This window comes from Sorghum bicolor, chromosome 4 (genome assembly GCF_000003195.3).
Source record: "Sorghum bicolor cultivar BTx623 chromosome 4, Sorghum_bicolor_NCBIv3, whole genome shotgun sequence".
NCBI classification, from domain to species: Eukaryota; Viridiplantae; Streptophyta; class Magnoliopsida; order Poales; family Poaceae; genus Sorghum; species Sorghum bicolor.
The window spans coordinates 52,866,036-52,890,831 of record NC_012873.2 but is presented as its reverse complement, the minus strand read 5'-3'; the positions used below and the strand labels follow the sequence as shown (position 1 = coordinate 52,890,831).

Sequence of the window (24,796 nt, the reverse complement as noted above, 5' to 3'; positions counted from 1 at the left end):
AACTACGTAAAAGTACCTCCTCTCTTATCAATTGTGGACATTTCCTTCTATTATGACCCGGCTTGTGGCACTTAGAGCAACGAGATTTTTGGGTGTCTTCTACAAAATGAGTGCCAACCTTGCTACTAGTGGACCGACCTTTGGTAGCTCGGTCCATGTCCATCTTAAACCGCTTCCGTCTCCTCGGGCCTCTACTCTTCCATAGTAACCCTAAATCAGCCACGTACTTGGGTCCATCATAAGTGGGCCATTGGCTCTCGTCTAGAAATGGCTCAAATTGAGGGTGCCATGTACTTCTTAGATTTGTCAATGAGAACTCCACGGCCATACGGGGAGGAATCTCAGCGTCGACACGCCTAAGACGACAAGCTGTGATCATATGAGAGCAAGGCCTGTGGTATATTCTTGGTTTCCCACAGGTGCATCTATTTTCATTGATTATGACCTTATGTTTTCGAGCGCCTCGATCCTCTCCACCAATGTTGGTTCCTCCTCCCTCAAGAATCTCATAGCCATGTCTTATTGGATCAAAACATGAACCCTTCTGTCACTTTGATTTTCTCTTAGAGAAAGCTAGTTGCTCGGTGGCTAGAAGTGGCCAAGTTTTCCCTTGCAACCATAGGGATCTAGCATGTTTCTTCCGTGCAACGAACCAAGAGTTGAGCTTGTAGAAAGTGAATGAGGCAATAGCGGTAACAGGCAGCCCACGACAACCTCTAAGAAGACTATTAAACATCTCTGCCAGGTTACTTGTCATGAAACCCCATCTCGAACCACATGTGTCGTATGCTAAGGTCCATTTCTCCTTTGAAGGCATCAAGTCACTCAAAAACTGTCTACCATCATCATTTGTAGCTAACTTAAGAGCTTCTAGCTTCTCATTGAATAGCTTAACCTCTTGCTGCCTACAAACCTCCTCGAATAACTTGAAGTTGTCTTTTGTGTGGTCACGTCGTATAAGATACTGAGCAAGGTGTCTTGTGCACCAACGATGATGTATTTGCCCATAACCAGGGATCACCTCCTCTACAGCATTCAGAATCCCAACATGTCTGTCGGATATCACACAAACATCACATCCAGGGCCGATTACAACTTGTCTAACGAGTCTAAGGAACCAGCACCAACTATCGGTGTCCTCCTTCCGAACAATGGCAAAGGCTAACGGCACAAGCTGGTCTTCGGCATCTGTCCCAATACATATAAGCATTGTGCCCTCGAACTTCCCTGTAAAAAATGTGCCATCAATTGATACAACGGGCCTACAATGCTTGAATGCTTCAATGCTCTGACCGAAAACCCAGAAAGCCCTACCAAACACCTCCCGGCCGTTCCTTGATTCACCTTCCTTAGGCACGTACTCAAAGTGCGTCCTGGGATTTGCCGCTTTCATTGCGTTCAACATTACCGGTAGGCGCTCATACGCTTCTTCCCAATTACCAAATATTATTTCCAATGCACGCTGCTTTGCTCTCCATGCTTTTCCATACTTCACGTAGTAGTTGTATAGTTGGAAGATTGTCTCAACCAACGCGGACACCGTTATGGTTGGCATATGCTTCACAATAGGGCACAATTGCCTTGCAATGAACCTAGAGTTGAGCTGCAAATGAGTGTCTTCTGCGTCAGCACTAGCACAAGTATGTGGTTGATTAACTGAGGTAATCTTCCATTTGCCTGCCCTTGTTTTCCTAGCACATACTCTCCATTGACACAATTGTTCCTCACAAGCCACGGTGTACCTCTTCTCCTTATATGAATTGATCACCCGAAATGGACGGTGGTGGAGAATTGAGTACTCTTGCAACCATGATTTCAACTCATCCATTGTGGCAAACAATAAACCCTTGCGTATGATGGGACAAACACTAACATCAGGGATGCTGCTCTCATTTAGCCCACCATCAGCAAAAGCCCTATGACCATGGCTAAGGTCCTCGAAATCACCAATTGAAGGCTCTCTATCAGGCAACACCCTCCTCAAAATCTCTATTTCCCTTTCAGTGAGACGACGAACGGGGCGATCGTCATCGGAGTCAACATCCGCCACATCCTCAAATATCTCATCATCTCCATCTACTTCGATATCTAATCGATTGGTGGCCCGAGCATCGCCAAATTCTTCTTCACCACTAAGATCATCCTCATCACTAAGGTCATCATCAATGGAATCATCACCACTAGCGTCATCTAAACCCTTTTCTAAGTCACCTATTACATATGAGTCATCATTGTCCTCATTGTCAGTGTTGCCCTGGACATCTCTATGCTCCATTGTATTGTCTTCAGCATATCTATCGTCGTCAGCCCATCCAACACCATGCTCGGGAAAACCTAGCCCTTCAGCACCACCATATTCATCATGCTCCTGTGATACTACCACTTGGCTATCACCATACCATGGTTGTGTGACAATTATTTCTTCTTCCAAAGAAGGACCGACATCTACGCGAGCGGGGGACGTTCGGCATTCTACTCTTACAGATGACTCCTTGCTAACAACTAAATCCAAAGAACGGACTTCAGAGGCCAAAACAACCGCCTTGTAATGACTCCATTCTAAGTCACTTGATATTGGCAACAAACGCTTGATACGTGGACCATTTGCCGACCCAACATCTATCATGCCTTGAATCTAAACAAAATCCACATCATTCCAACCTAACTTTATTTTCACTTCCTCTAACAATAGGGTCAATGTGGGCGATTCACCAAAAATCAACAATTGCTCACTCATTTTCTCAAATTTGACACTATCATCTCTTGTCCTAACAATTACGGCCTCCATGATGCAACCTCACTAATTTATCCATCTACAACCATCACACATCGAAATATTGTCATATATATATATATATATATATATATATATATATATATATATATATCACCACATTAAATATCAAAAAGTAAGAAACCCTAACACTACGCTATAAGCCATACCAATTAAGATTTCAACATAACAATATACTAATTAATGTTCTCCACAACACCAAAACATGTACATTTAAACCCTAAACTCATACAAGAAGGAGGAATGACCAAATGAACAAAAACCACCTTCATCCTAGGGTTTCCAACGAAAACAAGCAATGCAGCAAAATCTAAACGGATACAATGGAAGAGGGGAAGGAGTATTACCTCGTGAGCAAGTTGGAGGGGCTGATTTGGGCCCCTAGCCACTCCCTAGTGGCTAGGGTTTGAAGGGGCGGCGGGGTAAGGAGAGAGAGAGGCGCTGGAAGAGGGAAAGACCGAGGAGGAAGAAGGCCGCGCGCGGTCTGTATAGCCCAGACCTCGGCGTCACACGACTCAACGCCGAGGTCTGGGGCTCGGCGTTAAAGGGCAGCGCGCCGAGCTTTGGGCCGCCAGGCCAAAATGGGCCGTCCAGCCCCGCTCCCCAAGACCTCGGCGTGGCGCCATAGAACGCCGAGGTTAGCGGCTTGGCGTCATCTCATTTGACGCCGAGGTCCCAACCACCTGTATCCGACGTCCATGGTCGTTGATGACGTGTCACTACCTAGGCGTCAAATGATAAAACGCCGACATGCGGACCCTGGGCGCGCTGTTACATGACGCCGCAAAACGGTCTATTTTCAAAAATTGTTTCGCCAAGGGTCTTTTTGTAAAAAATGTTTCGAAAAAGGGCCAAAATGTAAAAATTTCACATGAAAGAGCAGATATATTCTTATTTAGTACAATTTTTTTTCAGGAACTGTGAAGTTCCTTTCAGATATATTTTTTCACTCCGTGAGGTGAAGAAAATAATGAGTGTTCTTATATCAGTCAGTCATATTGGGTGAACAAGTTAGTGCAAGTTCTCTAGTGAAAAAGATCGGCTTGCTGTTTTTTGCACGACATTGCAGTCAAATCTGAACTTTTTGGACGTTGGCCGTAACTACCTTTTTATTATTTTTTACAACATATATACCTTTTTACTATTTTTTTAACTTACCTTTTCACTATTATTTATTAGCTTGTAAACATGCATGACAAATCATAAATTCAGTTTTATCTTTAAAGGTACTTCTATAATTACAAGTACATCAACCTATATGCAGTGTGCGTCTACATGGGCTCTAGTAAATAAGCAATGTATAAGTTCGTCAATAAATAACTAATAAAGTTGCTTATTTTTGCGCTTTCTCTCTTTCTGTGTTCATTTACTTTCTAAAATAAGATCCATATAAAGATATATTCAATAAACTTTATCCGGCTATGATAAACTTTGTAATCCATATTCATAGTTCTTCCCCTTTGTGTCCCACATTCATGTATCTTTACTATATGTTTATTTTAAACCCAAGTTTTTTGAGTTCATCATTGACTCTTGTTGTTGTTCAAAAATCATGACATGAATCTAGATTTCGCCATGGTAGTTTTGCTTGTTAGTCACTTCGATCTGCATATAAAGTTGAAACTATAGTACTTATTATACTTTCAATTCAAAACATTTTTGTCTTTAATTAAAAATATGGATGCTTGGCCTTATATTGCATTGGCTCTGTTTAGATCTCTTAGATTAACAACTAGTTGGCTAAACTTTAGTCCTTAAGGATCCAAATAAGAGTACTAATGGGTGGGCTAAAGTTTTAAGCAAAGCTTGGTTTACTAGTCCATAGAACCCTAACTATCAAGGGCTAACAATTAGTTCCAATCTATAAAACCCAACAATTAGTTCAGAACCAAACAGGTATAGACTAACAACTAGTTGGCTAATTTTTAGCTGGCTATTTTTTTTTTTGCCATGGCTAATAACTAGTCTTAGACCATCCAAACAAGGCCGTTATCATAATGGGGTAAATAATCATTTCAATCTTCACCCACCCCTCAAAAATGTTGTCCTCTGTCAAAGTTTATGCTTGTAATTATATACTTTTTTTGGAGTAAAATACACCGGTGATCTCTAAATTTGGCTACACCTGCTAAAAATCACGTTCTAATTGTACCTAAATATTAATATATTTTTAATGCAGTTAAATTTAAGGTGTTTTAACTTAGCACTATGCTAGGATTGCATTCTTTCTTGTACATATAAAAGGGTATCACATATAATACAGTGCTATCCTAATCCTAAAAATTTAAATAGTAAACAGTTGATCACTCGTCATTGAGCTATTATATTTGGTCTATAAAAGGCCGGCCGCTAGCTTACACAAGATGAACGGTGGATAACGTTCCAGATATGGCCAGTGGCGAAGCCACGTATAAGATGGTGGATGCGGATGCACCCACTAAAATTTTAAATATCAATGAATAGGATTAAAATTCTACCATGATTATGATTCAAATCTATGTATCTATAAGGCAGCCGCACCCCTCTCGAATTTGCTCTAGCTTCGCCACTGGATGTGGCTGCTGCATTTGCCAGGAAAGAAAAAACTAAAGGCAGCAGCGCAGCACATATGCTTTTTGGCTCGCAGCAACACTGGTTGACAAGTCGTCAAGTCTGTTGTCTGCATGACCGAGAAAATGCCGAACACTCGTCGTGCTCCTGACGAGGAGATAAGCCACAGTTTCATCTTTGGGCTCCGGCAACGGCAATGCATGGCCTCACGATACGTAAAAGAGTCTTAACTTTACATGGGGCTTGTTTACTTTCTAAAAAATTTTGCAAAATTTTTCAGATTCCCGTCACATCGAATCTTTAGACACATGCATGAAGTACTAAATATAGACAAAAATAAAAACTAATTGCACAGTTTGGTCGAAATTGACGAGACGAATCTCTTAAGCCTAACTAGTCCATGATTGTACAATATTTGTCAAATACAAACGAAAGAGCTACGGTGTTGATTTTGCAAAATATTTTGGAACTAAACAAGGCCATGTTGTTTCAGACAAGGCCATGCCTCGATCGCTTACAATAATGCTAATGCATAGTTGGCTGGCGCACAAGACTCTTTTCCATGTCGCACAAGTACCACGTGTGAGGCGCCTGGACGGACGGACTTGACCTCGTTGCTTTGCATTCATTGCAGTGCAGTGCTCTCGGACGAGATGGGGGGTGACGCAGCGGCACACAGGTCACCCTCCGCCTCTCCTTTTTCTCCTCCTCCTCTTGCCATCTCCATCGCCATCTACAGGCAACACAAGGGGACGGCCATCTCCTCGCCATCATTGGGGCCATTGTCTGCCCCCAATCGGGAACTTCAACTCAAACTTGGCATTGCAAAAAAAAAAAAAAAAAAAAAAACATTTCTAGGCTCAACTGGCTTCTTCTTTTTTCTTTTTCTTTTCCTTGTTTTTGCTGAAGATAGGCATCATTGTTCATGTGCTCTGCTAGTAGTTGGCAGAGCCCAATGTCTACTCTCTACAAATGGCCAAGTCGATCCACACCCTTCATTCACCCACAGGTAGATACAAAATGGCTGACCCGGCCTCTGCCCTCCCAATATCTGACCAAGGGAATGGGGGGGGGGGAATCAAATTGTGTAATGGGCTTAATTGAGCCCTATGCTGAAAATAGCCCAGGTCAGCATATCGAAAGGTTGCAAACCTGCGATGTCAAATTAGACTTGAGTTTTGATACGCTTCCCACCAAGATATATATAGCCTGGATGGTCGTTGAAAGCAATTATCATGATGGGCTTGATTGATTGAATGTGGGCATGCTTTGAGCATGGTATCAAACATTCTGAATCGATCAATTGTCATGTGCGTGTAACAGTGTAGTGTTTAATGTGACCCTTTTGTTTTCTAACTGTTAAAGCTTATACACTTGTGGTGCAAAAAATCTGAATGATTGGTAATGGGGGACCAACTGGTGAAGCAGGATCAACTAAAGTTCTTTTCTCTCCCCCACCCCTAAAAAGGTTCTAGCTTCGGCCCACTTCTCATGATTCAGAAATAATTAATGGAGAAGCATGTACGCTGTTACATTACAACTTTTACATGTTCTCCCAGTTCATGTACACATAGAATTAGCTATATAGCACACTGCTTAGGACGGACTTTGGGGCACAACCACACAAGAGAAGCTCTATTTATCTGTAACATACCAAATATATATACAACTAATTTGGTTAAGAACCCTGAATGCTTCCAAGCTCTGACTGATATTTTCTGTTTTCATCCTACATTGATAAGTCTGAGTGTCTACTTACACTATGCGTACCATAGGCACAACTAGTGCCTAGGAAAAAGTAGTAAATGCATAGATGTGTCCCCGTTGGACACTGCATCCACACATGATTAGATATTGTTATGTCACCATTGTAGGCAGATCATCTGTACTTTCTGACAATTACAGGCCTTTAATCCATTTCTGGATTTCCAAGTTGTCTATCTTTAACATGTTTAAAGAAAGTAGCCATATGGCTTTCAGAAACTTTCTAGAGATATGAGGTATGAGTTTGGTATGTTTCTCCAATACACAGTCCATTTTAATAAGGCTTTGTTAATTGTCCCTTTCTTGGATATACTGGCAATAAATGCAATGGATTCAAAAACTCATCTATTATATTGTTAGGGAAGTTCAATCATAAAGTTTGCCCATCGCAATGATTTCCCTCTCAAATGTTAACTGCTAACTCCAACAACGTGGAATTCACGGGAGATGTTAGGAGGGTACCTAATTTTTGATACCTGCTAAGCAAGGATCTGTTTGTGGTCCCATGAATGGGCGTGGGCTACTAAACTTGCTAAACCAATCATAAAAAAACAAAACATTTGAGCTATGCCTCAGAAGCTATCTCAGTGCGCAACCTTCTGCTTATAAGTTGTATTCCTCTTACCAAAAACCAATATGGGACTGTCCCAACTTTCCAAAACCATGAGTGTGTAAATGGGGTATGAACATAACAACTGAAGCTAGTAGATGAGCTAATAGAAATGTATAATTTCAAAAGTTGTTAGCTTTTGAAATGACTTCAGGGGCCCTACTTGCGAGTTAGGCCTATGTCCTCTTCAAAGTGTGGGGTAAATGATGTTAATATGGAGCATCTCGACTATTGATTATAAGATTAGCATCATTAGCTGGTTTGAGGAGCTAAAGTGATCTCTGGTCGTGTATACAAGTGAAGTGCAATGTGAACTATCAGATTTCATTCCAATCTAGGTTGCAGGTTCAACTACTTTTCAGTTTCCAGACATTTGCTGTAAGGTGATGTTGCTAACTAAGGGTATGAACTGGATTTTTTATGTTTAAAGTTATGATTTAACATAGTTGCAGAAAGCCAAAAAATTGTTGCTACTGAACATTTGGGAAGAAAATGACAATTGTTCTCCTGTAAAAAATTTTAAAAGGTCTCTTGTTTTACAAGTGGGGTCAGGATCAGGATTCGCAAACATTGCTATTGAATTATTATCCTGATATGGTTCATTCAAACATAAGGCATTGGACAAATCCCTTAACTGAAAAAAAGGATCTTCGAAAATAAATCCTTTAACTGAAAATACTAAGCTAACATAATGCTGCTGTGCTGTAGGATTTTCTGAAGCACTAATTGTATTGCACATCAACTCCACTTTCAAATTTAAGTGAAAAAAGATCCTATCATAGTCCTTTGTATCCTGGATATCTATGAAACTCAGGTGTTTGCCTCTGCAATTTGTGCTTGGCATGGTTGGTTTTATACTCTTATCACTGCACTGATGCTTTATTTTTTGGTTTGGTACTCTTTAGTTCTGCATGATTGATGAAACTGCTTCTAGTATAGCATGCATGCTGCATTTAAGATAAGGTCACTCTTATGTTCTTTTGTTATTGCGAGCTGATATCATATATGACCTAAGCAAGATGCATCAGTTCTTCAAAATGAATATGTTAACAGATCTAGGCTCTCCTTTCAGCTAGAAAGTCTGTTACGTTCTAAAAGAAAAAAGATCATGACGGAACAATCAAAATGATAGCATGTGCATGTATATACCACTAACATAGCTATAATTAATCTTTTTATTATTTATCCTTTGAAGTGTCCCCATTCAGTTATATATGTTGGACCTTTATCATGTTCGTGATGTCAGAAAAATAGGACAATAGGACATGCATGAATCATGAAGAAGTAATATAAATTCAACCAATACAAGGGTTAGTTATAGAGGAAAGTCCTCACATTCTGTACACCAGTATGATCTAGGTGTTAAGCTTGAGCTGGCAAGGCGTTTGTGTAAAATAGTTATCAAGGCTATCGTTACTGGGTTTTGGGACTGTTTAGACTGCTCTAGAGCTGTAAAATCTTTTGGTCCTGAACGTGTATCAATGGACCGGGTTGTGCCATGGAACTTTTTTTCTCTCGAACACGCAGGAGAGTTGCCTATCTTTTATATTAAAAACAAAAAAGGTATAAGAAATTCTAAAACAACAAAGATAACACCTTAACAGACCCCGACACATACATCCAGAACAAGCCCACAAATACTCACAAAATAAACACTCCCAGACACAAACAACCACAACAAGCTCACACACATAAACAAGGGATGAACAACCAATAATCCAAACAATTATGCAACACCGCTAGATCCCATAACTTTACTTCAAAAGACCAAAGCTAGAATACCCTGCACCATCAAAGACACTGATTCCGATGGGTTCAAAGTGACGTGCCCTGGAACCCTAAAATGTTCTGTGCACCACTAAATAAGTGTGAAATTCCTAACTGATAGTGACTTTTGAGGGCATGAGTAACATTTGTGGGTTAAAATCAATCTCAGCGATCCATCCAATGGTATATAAGGCCATATATATGAAATTATTCAAGTTCTTAGAAACATAAATTTCTACTTTTTTTCTCTAAAAATACTTGGGTATTAGAACCTATGAGTTTACTGTGCAGTCACTCTCCTGCAATTAGTGACCTAAAGCCATCATTAGGCAATGAGCAACCATCAGGGCTTTGCACTTCAGTTTTGCAACTGGTCTGTTCATGTGTGCACTACTACTTCCCGCATGCAAACTTGCCTTGTGACTGCATAGATGTACAATCATACGACTTTGAAAACTTATCTTATTGATGACATAGATAACAATATGGTTGCGTATGCTCCAACCGCCTTTTCCTTCTTACTCTCTGTTAAATAGAAGTATCTCAAATTCTCAATGTCCCCTTCTTGTCGTGAGTGAAACACCATTTTTCACATAGATGCAATGGTAGGTTTGGGAGAAATCAACAATCTGCTGGTCATATTTCTACATCAGTCTCTTCATCCACAGGTAGTAAGCAACAATGATCCACAGAAAATTAGTCAAATTAATAAACCACCAAATGCTTGAGAAAGTTAGTTGATCTTTAGCTAATAAGTGGCTTGTGTTCACACTCATATGACACACGTCATGGTTACCAGACACAAGCTCAAGCTTTTAACCCATTGCATGATAGTTAATTACATGGTAATGATTTAGGATAGACTGGATTAAGTTCGATGCCTATCAGGCCATCTGAATCATACACAATGCAAATTGCAACCACTTACGTAGATATCACCATCACAGTTATTAATTAAATGGCCTGATAGGCATAGAACCTATCGTGAGCTCTACTTTCTAGCTATGGTTCTAATTATTTGGCAAACTCACTTCGTCATAGTCATCTAACGACAAAAACACCTCATCTAAGCATGAAAGCTCTGTGCCCTCATCATGGAAGCTCACTTGTGAACCGCAGCTTGATTCGAACACTCTACATATCACCCAGTTGTTGGACTCCTGCAAAAGAATCATCATTGACATTGATTAGTTTGTGTACCCCAGTCAGTCGCCACATATATAAACTGCTGGCTGCCGAGAAGCAATATAATAGGACGTGCGAGATCAATCACTCACCGTGCTTGAGTGAAGTCTCTTCCTCTGGGATTTCCTACTGGAGCTTGAGCTACTTGAGGTGCTGCTACCGCTGACATTGTATCCTCCATCTTGAAGGTGGTACTCATGCATGATCCAGTTTGTTTTGAAACCTTTGAAAGGCTCCCCGGTGCAGAAGATGAGCGTCTTCTTCAGGCCAACAATACAGCCACTGCTTGTTACTGTTTCATCGGCACCAACGGGATTCCAGTACCCATTCGGAGAGGTTCTGCTCTGCGCGGCATGGCTAAAGAAATACCATTGGTTTCCAGCTTGCAGCGCCGTGCCTTTGGAAGTTGGAAGATTATTAACTGTTGTAAGCACACGATGTTTTACCATGCATATATAACAAATAGAGAGATGGCTGAGAATAATGCAAACCATTCAATTCCCACGGATCGTAGCGGTGCAGAAGTATCGTCGGGACGATGTCAGGGCGGCATGGGAGGTTGGCCACTTTGCGACGGAGGAAATGGACGATGAGATCTTCATCTGAAGGGAAGAAATGGAAACCAGGAGGTAGGTTGGTAGCTCCTCCCATGCTAGCACTAGCAGTGCAACTTCAATTTGCTGGCAAGGACGACGATGACGAAGAGGGTGAAATGAGACGAGGTGAATATGAGGGAGTAGTTCATGGCGGTCATAGCTAGGGTGGTGCTTTTATAGGGAGCATATGGGTGTGGGCTGGCTTAGGCTTAGCTCAGTGAGAGAGGGAGGGAGAGACGTGCAAGTCAAGGAGTGTTGAGAGGTTTTGGAGGCGGCTAGCTGCAGCTAACACAAGGAAAGAAATGCGCGGTTCGCCTTCCTCATCCCCCTCCCCTTTATTTCTTTCGTGGATGGAGCTAATGATACTAGGAGGAGACAATATATTCGTCAGATCATGATGGAGTCCTATATATCTGCCCTGCTGTGCAGTAGAATGTAAATTGTATTGATCGATTTTGAACTGAACCAATCATTACACTGTAAACAAAAAAAGATTATCAAGAGGTTTACATTCAAAATATGCTTAATAGAGGTTCTAATGATTGTGATTTTTGGAAGTCCCGTCATGGAATGGTACTGTAAGTAGAAAAGCAGGAGTAGCTAGTTAGCTAGGCATCATGTTTGCAGTTAGTGGCAACACCACCCTTTAATCTCTTCTCCTGAGAAGAGTACATTTATATGTTGCAGTTCCAATTTATGCATGCTTTCGCTTTCTCTTTCCGGTTTGGTAGCCTAGCCAAATAAGTTCGTATTAGTCATCCAGCTAGCTTTCTAATCTGCTGGTGAACCTCATCAACATGCTGTTAGACTAGCTATGTGCAATGGTCACATAAAGTGCCGGCACCCCAATATATAGGTACACTGTACTGTACTGCTGTGTACATGCTTTTTTTTTTTCGCGAACAAGGCTGCAGCTCTGCTGGTGAAGAGTGACGAGTGCACTCTTCCCCCATGTCATGCATTCGTCACCCTTGTCGATCGATCGATCAAAGCCATGCTGCTTCACGGTTCTTGACCACAGAGCTAGTATTATAACATATAGGTATATAGGTAGATATATAGATAGATAGCACCCACAAAGGCTGCACAGCACAGTTTTGTGTGGACTTGTGTGAGTTATTAGTACAAGAGCATCGCTTGGTGAAGAAGCAACGACCCAATGCAAGGATTTCTTGGTTGGTTCGTTCCTGCGTCTCTAGCTCATCTGTGTGCATGTTGCTGCGTCAAAGGGGCACATCAATCATTTCAAATAATTCCATGTATATCAACTGGGCTAAATTATATGTATCCCTGTCTTTGCAGGCACTATATGTCATCATCATTGCAAACTACAAGCGCGCAAAACAAGATCTTGTCTCTTGGATCATGCGAACAAGTTGCGCCGCAAGTGGTAACAAAACAAGACCCCTCCTCCTCCTCCTCCTTCCTCTCTTGGCAACAAAACAAAGCATCCACATTCTATTCTGAATTCTGAATCATGAGTGGAGAAGGGAGAAACTCAAGAGCAGAGAGATGATATCAGAATGGAAGGCCATGCCATTCTTCTTCTTCTTCTTCTTCAGTAATAGTGTGTATATGCCAAATATATAATCAGCTACGAGAACTGCTGTAAATGGCCTGTTATCGAGATGCTTATCCTCATGTGAGGATCGATCGAGCTAGCGTAATCATGGTCTCGTGGACACCGAATCTTCCAGCAAACGTACTATGCCTAGCTCTCAGAAAAAGATCTGGCTCCACCAAGTGCATTCCATTATTTTCCTTGGTGCACAATCACCAGTAGTCTGCTGCCCCCACACCCACACAGTGTCTCCAGGCACCACCCTGCTGCGCTTTTGCCTTTGCCTTTTGGGTGCCCCAACCCTCATGCATGCTCGCTCGCTCTCTGCTTCTTTAATGGCAGGCCATCAAAGAAAGCAGTATTAGGCTCAAGTCCACCACCGGAAGAGAAGCAGCCGTGCTGCCGGTAGTACACGTGAGGGAAGGCCACCCACCCACCCACCTAATAATCTCGGGACCCCACCTGTCATGTGTTGTTTGTTTGGCGCCATGCATGCATCCCCAATGGTGACGTGCACATGACGCAGTTGTGCGTTCAATCTGTCGCAAGGTTGGGAATCCTTGGAACGTGGATGGCAGATGCCCACGCGCGCTACTGTGTGTGTTTTTACTGAATGCAGGAGGTTTCGATCGAGGGGCGGGTTTTTATTTAAGAAACAAGGCAGAGGTGGCGAATTCTAGTCCAACCTTATTGGCAGTGGCAGGGCAGACGTCGTTATGGTTATGGGGGGAGCTAGGACAGGAGAGAAGGGAGTACGTCTCTGCATCTACAGAGCAGCATCCGATGAATGCAGCAGCAAGAGTTTAATTTGTTATGGACCCCGATGATGAAGCACTCATAACATAAACCTGCCTTCCCTTTGCAGCACTTTTGCATCCGGTGAGCGTGCGTGCACACTGACGAGACACATGGGGATAGAATATAAGAGGAATGGACACGGAGGAGTGGCAGGCCTCCACATTCCTCTCTCGGCATATGGTCTCAACTCAAGGATACCATACCATACCGGCACGTTCTGTCTCACGCGCGGCGCGGGATAAGGCAAAGTGATGGATGGCAGCCATGGTGCCCGACCGTACCCCGTGGTTGCTGGCTGCAGGATGCACCAGATCGAGACGCCAGGGGAGAGGAGAGGACACACGGTGTGCCACGGCTGCTGCGTGTGGGTGGGTCGCCCACTCGTGCGCGCCGGGTGTCAGGCGGGCCGGAAAATGCAGCTCGCTTCGCTAGCTGGTGTGGTGGCAGCTAGACTGGCCTGCAGCGGCAGCGGGGCCTGGGCCGGTGAAGTGAATGAAACCAACGGTGATGCCCGTCCCGCCAGTTCAGTGGTGTGGGGGAGTACTGGATGGCCACTCCCCTTTTGCTCCTCGTGTCTGTCTTCATGGGCTTTTGTTACTGCGTGTCTACATCACCTGTGACGATCGCATGCTACTCCCTGTACATTCCCAGTTTTTTTTTTTAACAAAAAAAAAATCATCAACTTTTTGTTTGTTTCTTTCTTCTTTTTTTTTTCATGTTACCAAGTTGTGTTTTTATATGTTTCTAACTTATGCTTTTCTTTTTTCTCATGTTACAAAAGTATCTATATATGTGATTTGTATAATGATGATGATGAATGGATGATGATCTGGTTATATTGATGGTGACATGGTGAGAAGATTACCTCTAACTGGCCATGGAGTGTGGGTTGCATTGCATGCATCTGTCGTCCTGTCAACACAGCACAGTGCCGCCCAATATACAACAGCCATCATCGCTCAAGGTGTTCATCCATCCAGGCACCTTCTTATCCAATTGCTGCGGCGTTTATGTGCGTACATCAGTGCTTACATTCTCTCCATGTGCCCCACTTCCATATTATTCTCTGCTGCTGCAACCAGTGCAAGTGTCCATCAACCTGCAACCCGGTTGGATGGGAATCAACTCGCAGCCTTGCAGGGAGTCACGTTCGGCGCACGCTCAAACTGAGTGGCCCGCCAGCAGCAAGTGGCAACTGTTGGCCTGTTGCACAGAATACGACAGATGCTTCACAGACCCCTCTTCCAGCGCTCCAACACGAACACAAACGACCTCTAGCTTGAAAGAAAGAGACCTTCAAAATCTTTGAGCGATAGAACTCTTCAACCACAGCCCAAAGACTTTCTGAGCAGCAAATATGCCCGACAAATTATCCATTCACACAATTATTTGGATGCTCAGAACTATTTCCCTCGATTTGTACAATAGATAAATCAGCTCACATGGTGGTGCCACAGCTACAGACTTAACTAAATCAGAATCTCTCTGAACCTTCTAACATAGAATCATCGTTCTCAAGAATCAGTGTTTTTTTCTTAAGGAAAGGGAAAGATCAGCCGACAGCACAATGCAGAGGAATATTAGACTGTGAAGTCAAGGAACTCAAACTGAAATGGATCAAACTCTTGCAGCTTCTGCTGTGGTTGAAGCCACAGATTATGCCATGACCCAAGACTTGGAACATTGAATCAACTGCAGGTGATTCTCTGGGTAAACCTCGTTGAGCACTTGACCTCTCAAACTGAAGGTTCAAAAAATCAGCACGCACAGAAGCCCTGACTCTGGAGCTATTTTGCAGTCTCACAATGTTTTAACAGAGTGTATGACAATGAATGAGGATGCTGATGACAACGCAGCGGACCTTGCCTACCATCATCATACCAGAGTGAGTGTTCTGGCAACACCAGAGCAAATGCTTTTTATACATGGGTGGTTTCTCTCAAATGTCAGCAAAAATTAAGCTGGTGTTCCGTAGGATCCTCTGCTGTGCTCATATGGTCGAGAAGCTTGCCCAACATCTCATATATCTCGTCTGCCTCGCAATGAGACATGTCATCAGCAACAAATACGTGCTTTAAACTCCGCACCTCAATCCAACTGTAAGCCTGATCCTTCTTCAGGCCCTTCTCCTTCATGAGCCCCCTGACTCGACGTGCATCATCCCACTGTCCTGCAGCTGCATAGATGTTTGACAACATGACATACCGACCACTGTTGCCAGGCTCTAATTTGAAGAGAAACTCTGCCACTTCCTCTGCAAGCTCGATATTTCCATGAAGGCGACATGCACCTAGGAGAGCTCCCCAGGACCCAGCTGTACCAGGACCAATCCTGGATGGCAAATCTTTGATGAACTCAATTGCTTCTTCCAACTGCCGATTCCGACCAAGAGCATCAATGAAGGCAGCATAGTGTTCAGCCCTTGGTTCAACACCATGGTCCTCCATTGATTCGAGAATGAGGCGTCCATTAGATACTAGACCGGAATGGCTGCAGGCTGTGAGGACAGCGAGGAAAGTGACATGGGTTGGACGAACTCCAGCCACCAGCATCTCCTCAAAAATAGCAAGCGACTGCTTTCCCAGGCCATTATGCGAGAACCCAGTGACCATGGAGTTCCAAGAGATAAAGTCCCTCTCAGGCATCCGGTGGAACACTGCCATGGCAGCCGTCATGTCCCCACACTTAGAGTACATGTCAACGAGTGCATTGTGGATGAAAATGTTGAAAGGGTCAGAGCCAATGCTCCGTCGCAAGATGGAGCAGTGCAATTCCTTCCCCCGTGTGACAAGCCCAAGTTTGGCACATGCACCCAAAACTGATACCAATGCAAAAGTCGTTGGTGATACTCCCTCGGCTAGCATCCGTTCGAACAGCTCAAGAGCAGTGTCCTCCTCTCCATTCTGCTCATGCCCAGAAATCAGTGCTGTCCATGCAACCCTATCTTTATCTGGCATCATATCGAACACCTGCAATGCCTCATCGAGCTTCTTCACTTGGCAGTACCCAGAAATCATCGACGTCCAAGTGACATTGTCTCGAATGCTGATCTGATCGAACAAATGCCTTGCTTCTTCCACCCTCCAAGCCTTGCTGTAGGCGTTCACCATGGCATTGGCCATGATGACGGTCAACTCCATCCCTGATACCACAACCGCGCCATGCATTTCCCGCAGCGGCCTGGCAGCTCTGATTCCCGCACATGCAGTCGCCACGCTGACCACCGTGAACCGATCCATGGCCAACCCTGGCCCCAAGAACCTGTCTCTGGCCAGCCGCGCAACCACGCGGAGCGCCTCCGCCTGCCTCCCGTGGTGCACGAGGGACGACATGAGGGTGTTATAGGAGACGAGGTTGCGTGCGTCGGCCGGCATTGTGTCGAACAGGTGGAGGGCGTCGGGGAAGGTGTCCGGCCTGCGCAAGAGCGCGGCGAGAAGCGTGTTGTAGGAGTGCGCGTTCTTGTGCGGAAGGTCGTCGAAGGCCGCGACCGCAGCGGCCGACGATGGGAGCCGGGAGTAGAGCGCGACGAGGCGATTGGACAGGAGCGTATGGCTGGTGAGCGCCGTCTTGACGAGGCGCGCGTGCACTGCGCGGCCGAGACGGAGCACGTCCCCCGTGGAGATGGCCCGCTCCAGGAGCGGAATCAACTCCGGGATGGCGAACGCGCTTCCGCCGGCCGTGGCCGCGGCTGGAGGAGGTGCTGGGACTGGGAGGCATGGCGGCGGGTGGACGGCGAGCGGCGGGAGAAGGCGGCGCATGCGTTCCCGACGCGGCGAACGGCAGCACATGCGCTCACAGACGCTCAAGCTATTTTACTGGGCCGTGTACGGTAGCGGGCCTTTGGGCCAATCAAGCGGGCCCAGTGAGTACTAGAAGGCGAGCAAGCTCTCGAGGCGTCTTGTCGCCTTGCGAGTTGCGATTCCAGAACCGTCCTTTGCTCGCGTCGCCTCGCCGCCGCTGCCGCTGCCGCCGACGCGGCTATATACGGCGGAAACCCTACCCTGCTCGGCGCCCGCGGCCGTGGAGAGATAGATCGGTGACGAGCGGGAAACTCGTAGTCGGAGCAGAGGAGGGGTAGGGGATGGTGTTCGGTCAGGTGGTGATCGGCCCGCCGGGCTCCGGCAAGACCACCTACTGCAACGGCATGTCGCAGTTCCTCTCCCTCCTCGGCAGGTACGAACGCCGCCTAGTTCCTCACAATCGCTTCGGTTGCCCCTCACGAGCTGCTCTAGCTAAGTAGAACACGCTTGCCCTTGACTTGCTGTTTACTAGTATTTACCTGGAGTCCGGCTCCTTGATTCAATTACTAGTAACTACGGAAGTCAATAATAGTGCCCTCCTCTGCTAAGGTTGATCGCGAATGTTAACTGGTACCGTATTGCTGGTACCAGAAGTTGTGCTGAGAGTTTAAACTTCACCCTTGGCTTTGTTTTGGTTGGACTAAAGTTGAAGTTGATAATTTGCTCAAACGGATTGTTTCGTTTATGTGTTTTGTTCTTGTTGCAGGAAAGTTGCGGTTGTCAATTTGGATCCTGCAAATGACGCATTGCCGTATCCTTGACTCTTTGAGCACCACCTTTTTTCTCTGTACTCACTCTCTTATATGTCTTAAAACATACCTTATATGTCTTAAAACATATTCTCTCTCCTTGATGTTCTCTGGTCACAATTGAAAATTTTCCTTGACAGTGGTAAATAGGTATGAGTGCGCCATAAACATTGAGGACCTCATAAAACTCAGTGATGTCATGGCTGAGCATTCGCTTGGCCCAAATGGAGGTTGCTCCTTGTCCTCTATTGCTGTCCAGTAACCTACCTGCTTTTGTTCTAATAATATGGCTTCTTTCTCTATGGTGTTAAAATCTATGTCAGGGCTTGTGTATTGCATGGATTACTTGGAGAAGAATATTGACTGGCTTGAAGAAAAACTGAAGCCTCTTATCAAAGGTGAGTAATGAATACCTCTCTGAAGTCTGCACATATCTTCAGTAGCAATATCTGTACAATGGTCATATCCCAAAAGGGCAGCATCTGCACTTATTGCTGATATCAATAAACTTGTTATTTTGCATTACACAGGGCTTTCCATGTGCTTGGACTGAACCAATTACATACTAATAGATAATGATCCAACCGGAATTAGAATTGGAGTTAGAATTTTATAAACTGTATTCTGTTATCCTGAAGATTGCACCTCAGTTAGTTTAAAAGTATTTCTGCTGTTTATTGTGCTATTTCTTAGTGTTCAGAGTCAATAGACTTATAGGAGGTGAGCTCTGAACATTGTAAACCCTCATACTGCTCAAACTAAATATTTCTGCAGATCACTATCTGTTATTTGATTTTCCGGGGCAAGTGGAACTTTTCTTCCTTCACTCAAATGCAAGAAGTGTTGTTAATAAACTCATCAAAAAGATGGACTTAAGGGTATGCGTGTGTTCTTGGTCCTGTTTAGATCACCTTAATGCAAATGAACTGGATGGTTTGATGTTTTTTCTGTATTCTGCAGCTGACTGCTGTGCACCTTATCGATGCTCATTTATGCTGTGATCCTGGAAAGTATGTGAGTGCTTTGCTTCTTTCACTGTCCACAATGCTACACTTGGAATTGCCACATATCAATGTCTTGTCAAAGATTGACCTAATTGAGAACTATGGAAATTTAGGTATTATGCTTTGATCTTCCTGTAATTTGAACATTTTTTGTTGCTCGTGGAATTGGATGTCCACACCATCTTTTATTGATTAATACTCCTATATTTCTTTACTGTAGTATTTATCATTCATCTTCTTCATTGGCAGCATTCAACCTTGACTTCTACACTGATGTCCAAGATCTTTCTTATTTGCAATATCATCTTGAGCAGGATCCTCGCTCAGCCAAGTACAGGTGAATTTCTGAACACAAATGTTACTGCAGCAGCTAGGATTGCTGAGAATTTAAACTCGATAAATTTTAAGTATTAATATGTCTCCAATTCACTTGACCAAATACTGAGCAGTGCCTATTTTCTAGTTTGTATTCCCTTGTGAGTTTAGTTTTAGCTGCCATCTACTGTACCTAGATAAAATTCTTGCAGTCACCCTGTTCCACGAGATTTATTGAGTTTTATTTGAGCAAAGGTGGAGATCTAGAACTGGGTTCAGGATATGTATACTGTTTCAACATATCTAGGTTGCTAGTAGATTATTCTTCATTCATTGCAAATCATTACTACTGTTCTTGTCCACCAATATGACCTGCAGATTCTGTAACCTCTATTTGTGTATACAGTTGACACTGACAGTGATATATAGCAATGTCATTGGTCATCATATCCTAAGATTTGTATTACCCATTTTCAGTGCGAACCTTTACATTGTGCCATTTATAACCTTTTTGAGTGAACCTGCTGACAGGAAACTGACTAAGGAGCTCTGTGATGTGATTGATGATTTTAGTTTAGTCAACTTTTCAACTTTGGACATCCAGGTCTGTATTGAAAGACTATTAAAATCTAATTTCTCATTGTTTAGTTCTTATAAGCTTGTGTGGCCTCTAGGACAAGGAAAGTGTTGGCAATCTTGTGAAGCTGATTGACAAGAGCAACGGATATATATTTTCTTCTATTGACAGTAGCGCTGTTGAGTTCAGCAAAATTGCGGCGGCGCCTCTTGATTGGGACTACTACAGATATCCTTTACTTGTTCTTTTAATAATATTCGCAAGCAAGTCTTTTATCTCCTGTAATTTCTATGTTATCTTCAATGGCCCAGACGCCCACTATCAAACCACTTGCTTGCACAGGTATAATATACTCACAATATGGACTAAGCATTAGACTTCCTTTGCAGATCATGTAGGCCATTAAATTTTGCAGCAAAGCATATGGTTACTGGATCGTAAGTCAACCATGCAAAATTGCAGCCAAGTATGCTGATTTATTGCCAGCTTACTGTTGCTGTGCTGGGTTGTGAAATCTGGTGTAATAATATTTCTCTGTTACGTATGCCTTAGAATATATACTGTTGCACTTGGTCTTGTGCACCAACATCTTGCAAATTGCCTTTGTTTCCTTGACGTGTGGATACAACAGGAGAAGTGCAGGAGAAGTACATGAAAGATGATGAGTACGTGCAACAGACAAGCAGGATGCAATGACCATTGAGGCTGGCGGTGTCCCCCACTTTTGTAGCACTATACGGGTGAATCACGTCAGTGTGGTACAAGGCACATCGAGAACTTCGGTTGCTAGAACGACGTGAAACCTGTCTGAACTCATGTAGATCAGTTGTAGATGTTTTCTGAAGCTGCTTGCTAGTTGCCTGATGTGGAGTGGTAGGGTACTGCCATTATCTTCTGGTAGTATACTTTTGGGCAGTATAAGAAATGCACCTATCACCTGTAATCAACCAATCATATGGCCATCTGTTTTGTTTTATGGGGCAAACTGATACATGTTCGTTGTTTAGTTTGTCCTGATCCAATCTCAGATTCTTGAGCAAGTACAATTGAATAACCAAGGGACCGTTTGGTTGTGTGAAACGATTCGGATCCTCCGGAGAATCACTAGAAATGGCACTGAGCGAAATGTTTCTGCTGAGAAACGTTTCACACCCTTTGCCTTCAGTCCTGAATCAGAAACGTTTCACACCCTTTGCCTTCAGTCCTGAATCGGCCAAAGGTTTCACAGTGGCTCTGCTACCTTTCTTTTTCCCTTCCGCATGACCTACTAATTTTATTTAGTTATAATACTTTTTTGGTATAATAAATTAAATGTGTTGTATTTAAGTTGTTCTTCACCTTAAAAAATTTAGATTTTTTTGAAACGTATTTTTATTTATATTTTTTAAAAAAAATATTTTTCTTATGAATCAGAATCTAATCTACTAGCCAAACAATTTCATAAAGTGATTCTAATTCATCTCATGAAACATTTTTTGAGAAAATCTAGATCCAAGCAAACAGGTTGCAGGTTTGAGTCCTTGTTTAGTTCTCAAAAAAATTTGTAAAATTTTTCAGATTTTTCGTCACATCGAATTTTACTGCACATGCATGAAACATTAAATATAGATAAAAAATAACTAATTGTATAGTTTGACTGTAATTTGCGAGACGAATCTTTTGAGCCTAGTTAGTCTATGATTAGATAATATTTATCAAATACAAACAAAAGTGCTATAATGTTTATTTTGCAAAAAAAAAAAAACTAAATAAGGCCTGAGAGTTTTCCCTGCATTTGCTGGTAGTCAATATGAGAATTTCATAGCCATGGCAGAGAAAATGAGAAATGAGTAATGGCTGACTTCCTCCACACATTGGATGCCAGTATTCTTCCACGAGGTGATGAGGTGTCAAAGGGCTTGTGGTTCGGCTATCTATGCCGCAACATTCGACTGAATGAGCAGACGCCGGGTCTCATCGGGGGAAAAGCACGCCCGCATCACTGTGTGGCCGCACGGGCTATCTGAGCCATTGCACCAGTTAGATGGGGTATGAATAAACAAATTCACTTATGCTAGTTTCAGTGGAGGTTTCACCAGGATGTCATGCACATTTATTAGAGCGCCATGTCAGCAAAACTGCACTTTTTGCATGAAACGAAGAGGAGAGAGAAGGAAGTAGTTTCACCATGGTGAAACTCCGCTGGCGTTGTTTCCTACGCGGTGAAACAGGATGAAATTCCCATTGAGGACTAAATCGTTTCACCATCTTACATGTGATCCAATCATTTTGCAGTAATTAAATGTTTTGCTCAGCCTAGAAAACATCAAGGTGAAACTCATGCATTGTAAATGTTGTTTCATTGTTCGTTTCATTGATGCTCTGTCAGCAGATTTGTCTTGGAAACAATGCATTGAAACGGACCATTGAGACTGGCCTTAATACTTGCGCAAGGAATCAACACAACCGATTCACATGTGCCGTTTTTGCTGTTTGTAACACTACAGGTGTGGCTTGGTTGCCAATTATTATTGAAAAAATGCAGATGAAATAAACCAGCACGGGGTGATTTCAGAAAACATTTTGTTAGCCGAGAGGTTGAAACTAAATGTTAGTGTTGAACTAAAACTTAGACTAACAGGATTTTAACTTAGCCTAAACATGATCACTAACTCATCTTAATGCGGAAATTAATCTTAGATACTAACCAAAGTCTCGAGATGCCATCTGAATACCACCGTGGACGACGTATATCTTAGTTTTCACCAGATCAGGGCTTGATGCTCCTAGTTGGTGAAGAACGCGATGAAGATCTTGCAATACCTGGATAGACATGGGTAGAAGGCCTTCCTAAACCCTCCGACGCCTAATTGATCGGTTATGTGAATAGTCACATGGATGGATGAGATAGTGACGCCAGAGGCGTCTCTCTTATATTTATAACTAGGTGAATTCCCCGCGTGTTGCTGCGGAATTTTCTTAAAAATAAATCATTATATACATAGCACTATTATACGGTATTTAGTCTATTATGTATGTACATATATGAATTTGACTTGCATGTATTTTATTGTATTAGATCTAGTAAAAAATTGCTAAGCTAATAAAACAAAAACTAATATTTAGTTACATTATAGAGGAATTAATTGGTGATGAAACAAATAATGTATGTACATGACTTGTATGTGAATATATTAAAGATTTAAAGTATTTCACATGATATAGATGACATGGTTATTTTTTATAATTAATATAAAATGACATGAACTTAGTGGAGAATGATGTGGACATATTTCATGAAGAGATAAAATATTTAGTGGATCACTTAGTGGAGAATGATGTGAACACCTTGCATGAAGAGAGAATTCATCTAGTGGGGTTTAGCTTTATAAGAGTTGGGGTTTAGCTTTATAAGAGTTATAGATAGCGATGTGGGTCAGGGATCCGAACTCTTGAAATTATAAGGGCTGACACCGATCATGGCAGTTTTTATTTAGTTTGAAATAAATGAGAGTGGGTTGACCAAAAGTTTAACGTTTAATTAATCTTGTAATTAAGTTCGGGATTAGCCGAACCAATCACATTCTAAGAGTTAGGCCATTCATGTGCTTTAAGAGTGTCACATAATAAGCAAGAAGGTGGCCTTTAAGAGTCACTTCTATGAAGCTGCAAAGCAATATGGTGAGAAGAACATAAGTTTTCTGATTGGTGATTTCCAGGTCTCCTTTAGAAACTTGCACTATTTTGCCTTGTGGCATTTTAGTTTCTACGGTTTTCATCTAATCACTTTCTAGTGGAAACCCTGCAGTATTTTGGCCTAAAAGAAAGTGAAGTGACCCTCCTCTTCATACAAGCATCTTCAGCAAGATATATCAAACCAACTGTGGAGCCTGATCAAATCTTACCCTGGTTGAAATAGTACACAGTAAGGCCTAATTTTGATGCGACATCCCTTATCTTCTGTTTGCCATGCATCCATATTCTTATTAAGTGATCTTGTATTGGCTTGAAGTCATTTTTTTCCCCATGGTTCTACGAAGGTCTGTTCATGTAAGATTACTAGGATGGTACCTTATTTTTAGTTTCTCTTAACTTGTCTTTGGCTTTTTGTTCATGTAGGATGGTACCTTATTGACACACATTAAGTCAGATCCAATTCCAGCGGTTAACGACCAACCTGTTAAGGATGTTGTTGCCAATAGTCTTTGATGTGGTTTTCAACTCTGGAAAAATGTTCTTTACAACTGGTTTCATAAGGAAGTTGTGGTTTGCAACTTTGCATACTCAAGTCTTTTACTAATAAGGGATGCTATCCATAATTGGTATGTTTTTCTGTAGTGCAGTTTTATGCGCCATGGTGTGGCCATTGTCAGAAGCTGGCCCCAGTCTTGGATGAAGTTGCAGTTTCTTTGGAGAAAGATGAAGAATGTGATCATTACTAAGACGGGTAATGTGCAACATGATCCTGATTTAATCGTGTTTTCTTCATTGCTTAAGAAGATATATTATAAAGAATAAACTTAAGAAACCGTAAATCTTAGATTTCATTTTAGGATCTAGAACCTTAAGACAGTACTGCCGAAGATCACATGATCCTTTTGCTATTTTCAAAACTAATTCCATGTCTGAATCTCAGGTTGATATTTGTTTTGTTTGGGTATATTCATCGACCTAAATTCCTTTATTTTTTGAAAAGAGGATGACCTCTGCTTATAAGAAAGCAATCGACCTAATTTCCTTTGCTTCT

At 42.6% G+C, this 24,796-nt stretch overlaps 3 protein-coding genes across 4 annotated transcripts; 1 reads left to right on the top strand and 2 right to left on the bottom strand.

Annotated features, from left to right (window-relative positions):
• LOC8068877 (NAC domain-containing protein 104) lies at positions 10,410-11,613 on the bottom strand. 2 transcript variants are annotated; one of them, XM_021458895.1, is made up of 3 exons: positions 11,162-11,613; positions 10,763-11,067; positions 10,410-10,645 (listed from the first exon to the last, which is right to left on the bottom strand). In XM_021458895.1, exons 1-3 carry the CDS (start codon positions 11,319-11,321, stop codon positions 10,496-10,498), a joined length of 615 nt encoding a protein of 204 aa, XP_021314570.1. In that variant the 5' UTR covers positions 11,322-11,613; the 3' UTR covers positions 10,410-10,495. The 2 variants fall into 2 exon arrangements, with proteins under 2 accessions (XP_021314570.1, XP_021314569.1); XM_021458894.1 differs by having other exon boundaries at positions 10,763-11,091; positions 11,162-11,598.
• Positions 13,573-17,424, bottom strand: LOC8064267 (pentatricopeptide repeat-containing protein At2g13600). The gene has a single exon (XM_002452218.2). It carries the CDS (start codon positions 17,411-17,413, stop codon positions 15,572-15,574), a length of 1,842 nt encoding a protein of 613 aa, XP_002452263.2. The 5' UTR covers positions 17,414-17,424; the 3' UTR covers positions 13,573-15,571.
• On the top strand, positions 17,496-21,150 carry LOC8068876 (GPN-loop GTPase 2). The gene is made up of 10 exons (XM_002453936.2): positions 17,496-17,798; positions 18,132-18,176; positions 18,325-18,404; positions 18,498-18,572; positions 18,949-19,052; positions 19,135-19,291; positions 19,428-19,515; positions 20,025-20,097; positions 20,168-20,298; positions 20,697-21,150. Exons 1-10 carry the CDS (start codon positions 17,707-17,709, stop codon positions 20,764-20,766), a joined length of 915 nt encoding a protein of 304 aa, XP_002453981.1. The 5' UTR covers positions 17,496-17,706; the 3' UTR covers positions 20,767-21,150.

Bases quoted from the DNA above. Each gene is read 5' to 3' on its own strand.
- LOC8068877 (XM_021458894.1), bottom strand. From the start codon at position 11,321: ATGGGAGGAGCTACCAACCTACCTCCTGGTTTCCATTTCTTCCCTTCA. The intron at 11,092-11,161 runs GTTTGCATTATT...TGCTTACAACAG, and splicing joins CGATCCGTGGGAATTGAATG to TTAATAATCTTCCAACTTCC. The intron at 10,646-10,762 runs GTGAGTGATTGA...ATTCTTTTGCAG, and splicing joins AGAGACTTCACTCAAGCACG to GAGTCCAACAACTGGGTGAT.
- LOC8064267 (XM_002452218.2), bottom strand. From the start codon at position 17,413: ATGTGCTGCCGTTCGCCGCGTCGGGAACGCATGCGCCGCCTTCTCCCG.
- LOC8068876 (XM_002453936.2), top strand. From the start codon at position 17,707: ATGGTGTTCGGTCAGGTGGTGATCGGCCCGCCGGGCTCCGGCAAGACC. The intron at 19,053-19,134 runs GTATGCGTGTGT...TGTATTCTGCAG, and splicing joins TCAAAAAGATGGACTTAAGG to CTGACTGCTGTGCACCTTAT. The intron at 19,292-19,427 runs GTATTATGCTTT...CTTCATTGGCAG, and splicing joins TGAGAACTATGGAAATTTAG to CATTCAACCTTGACTTCTAC.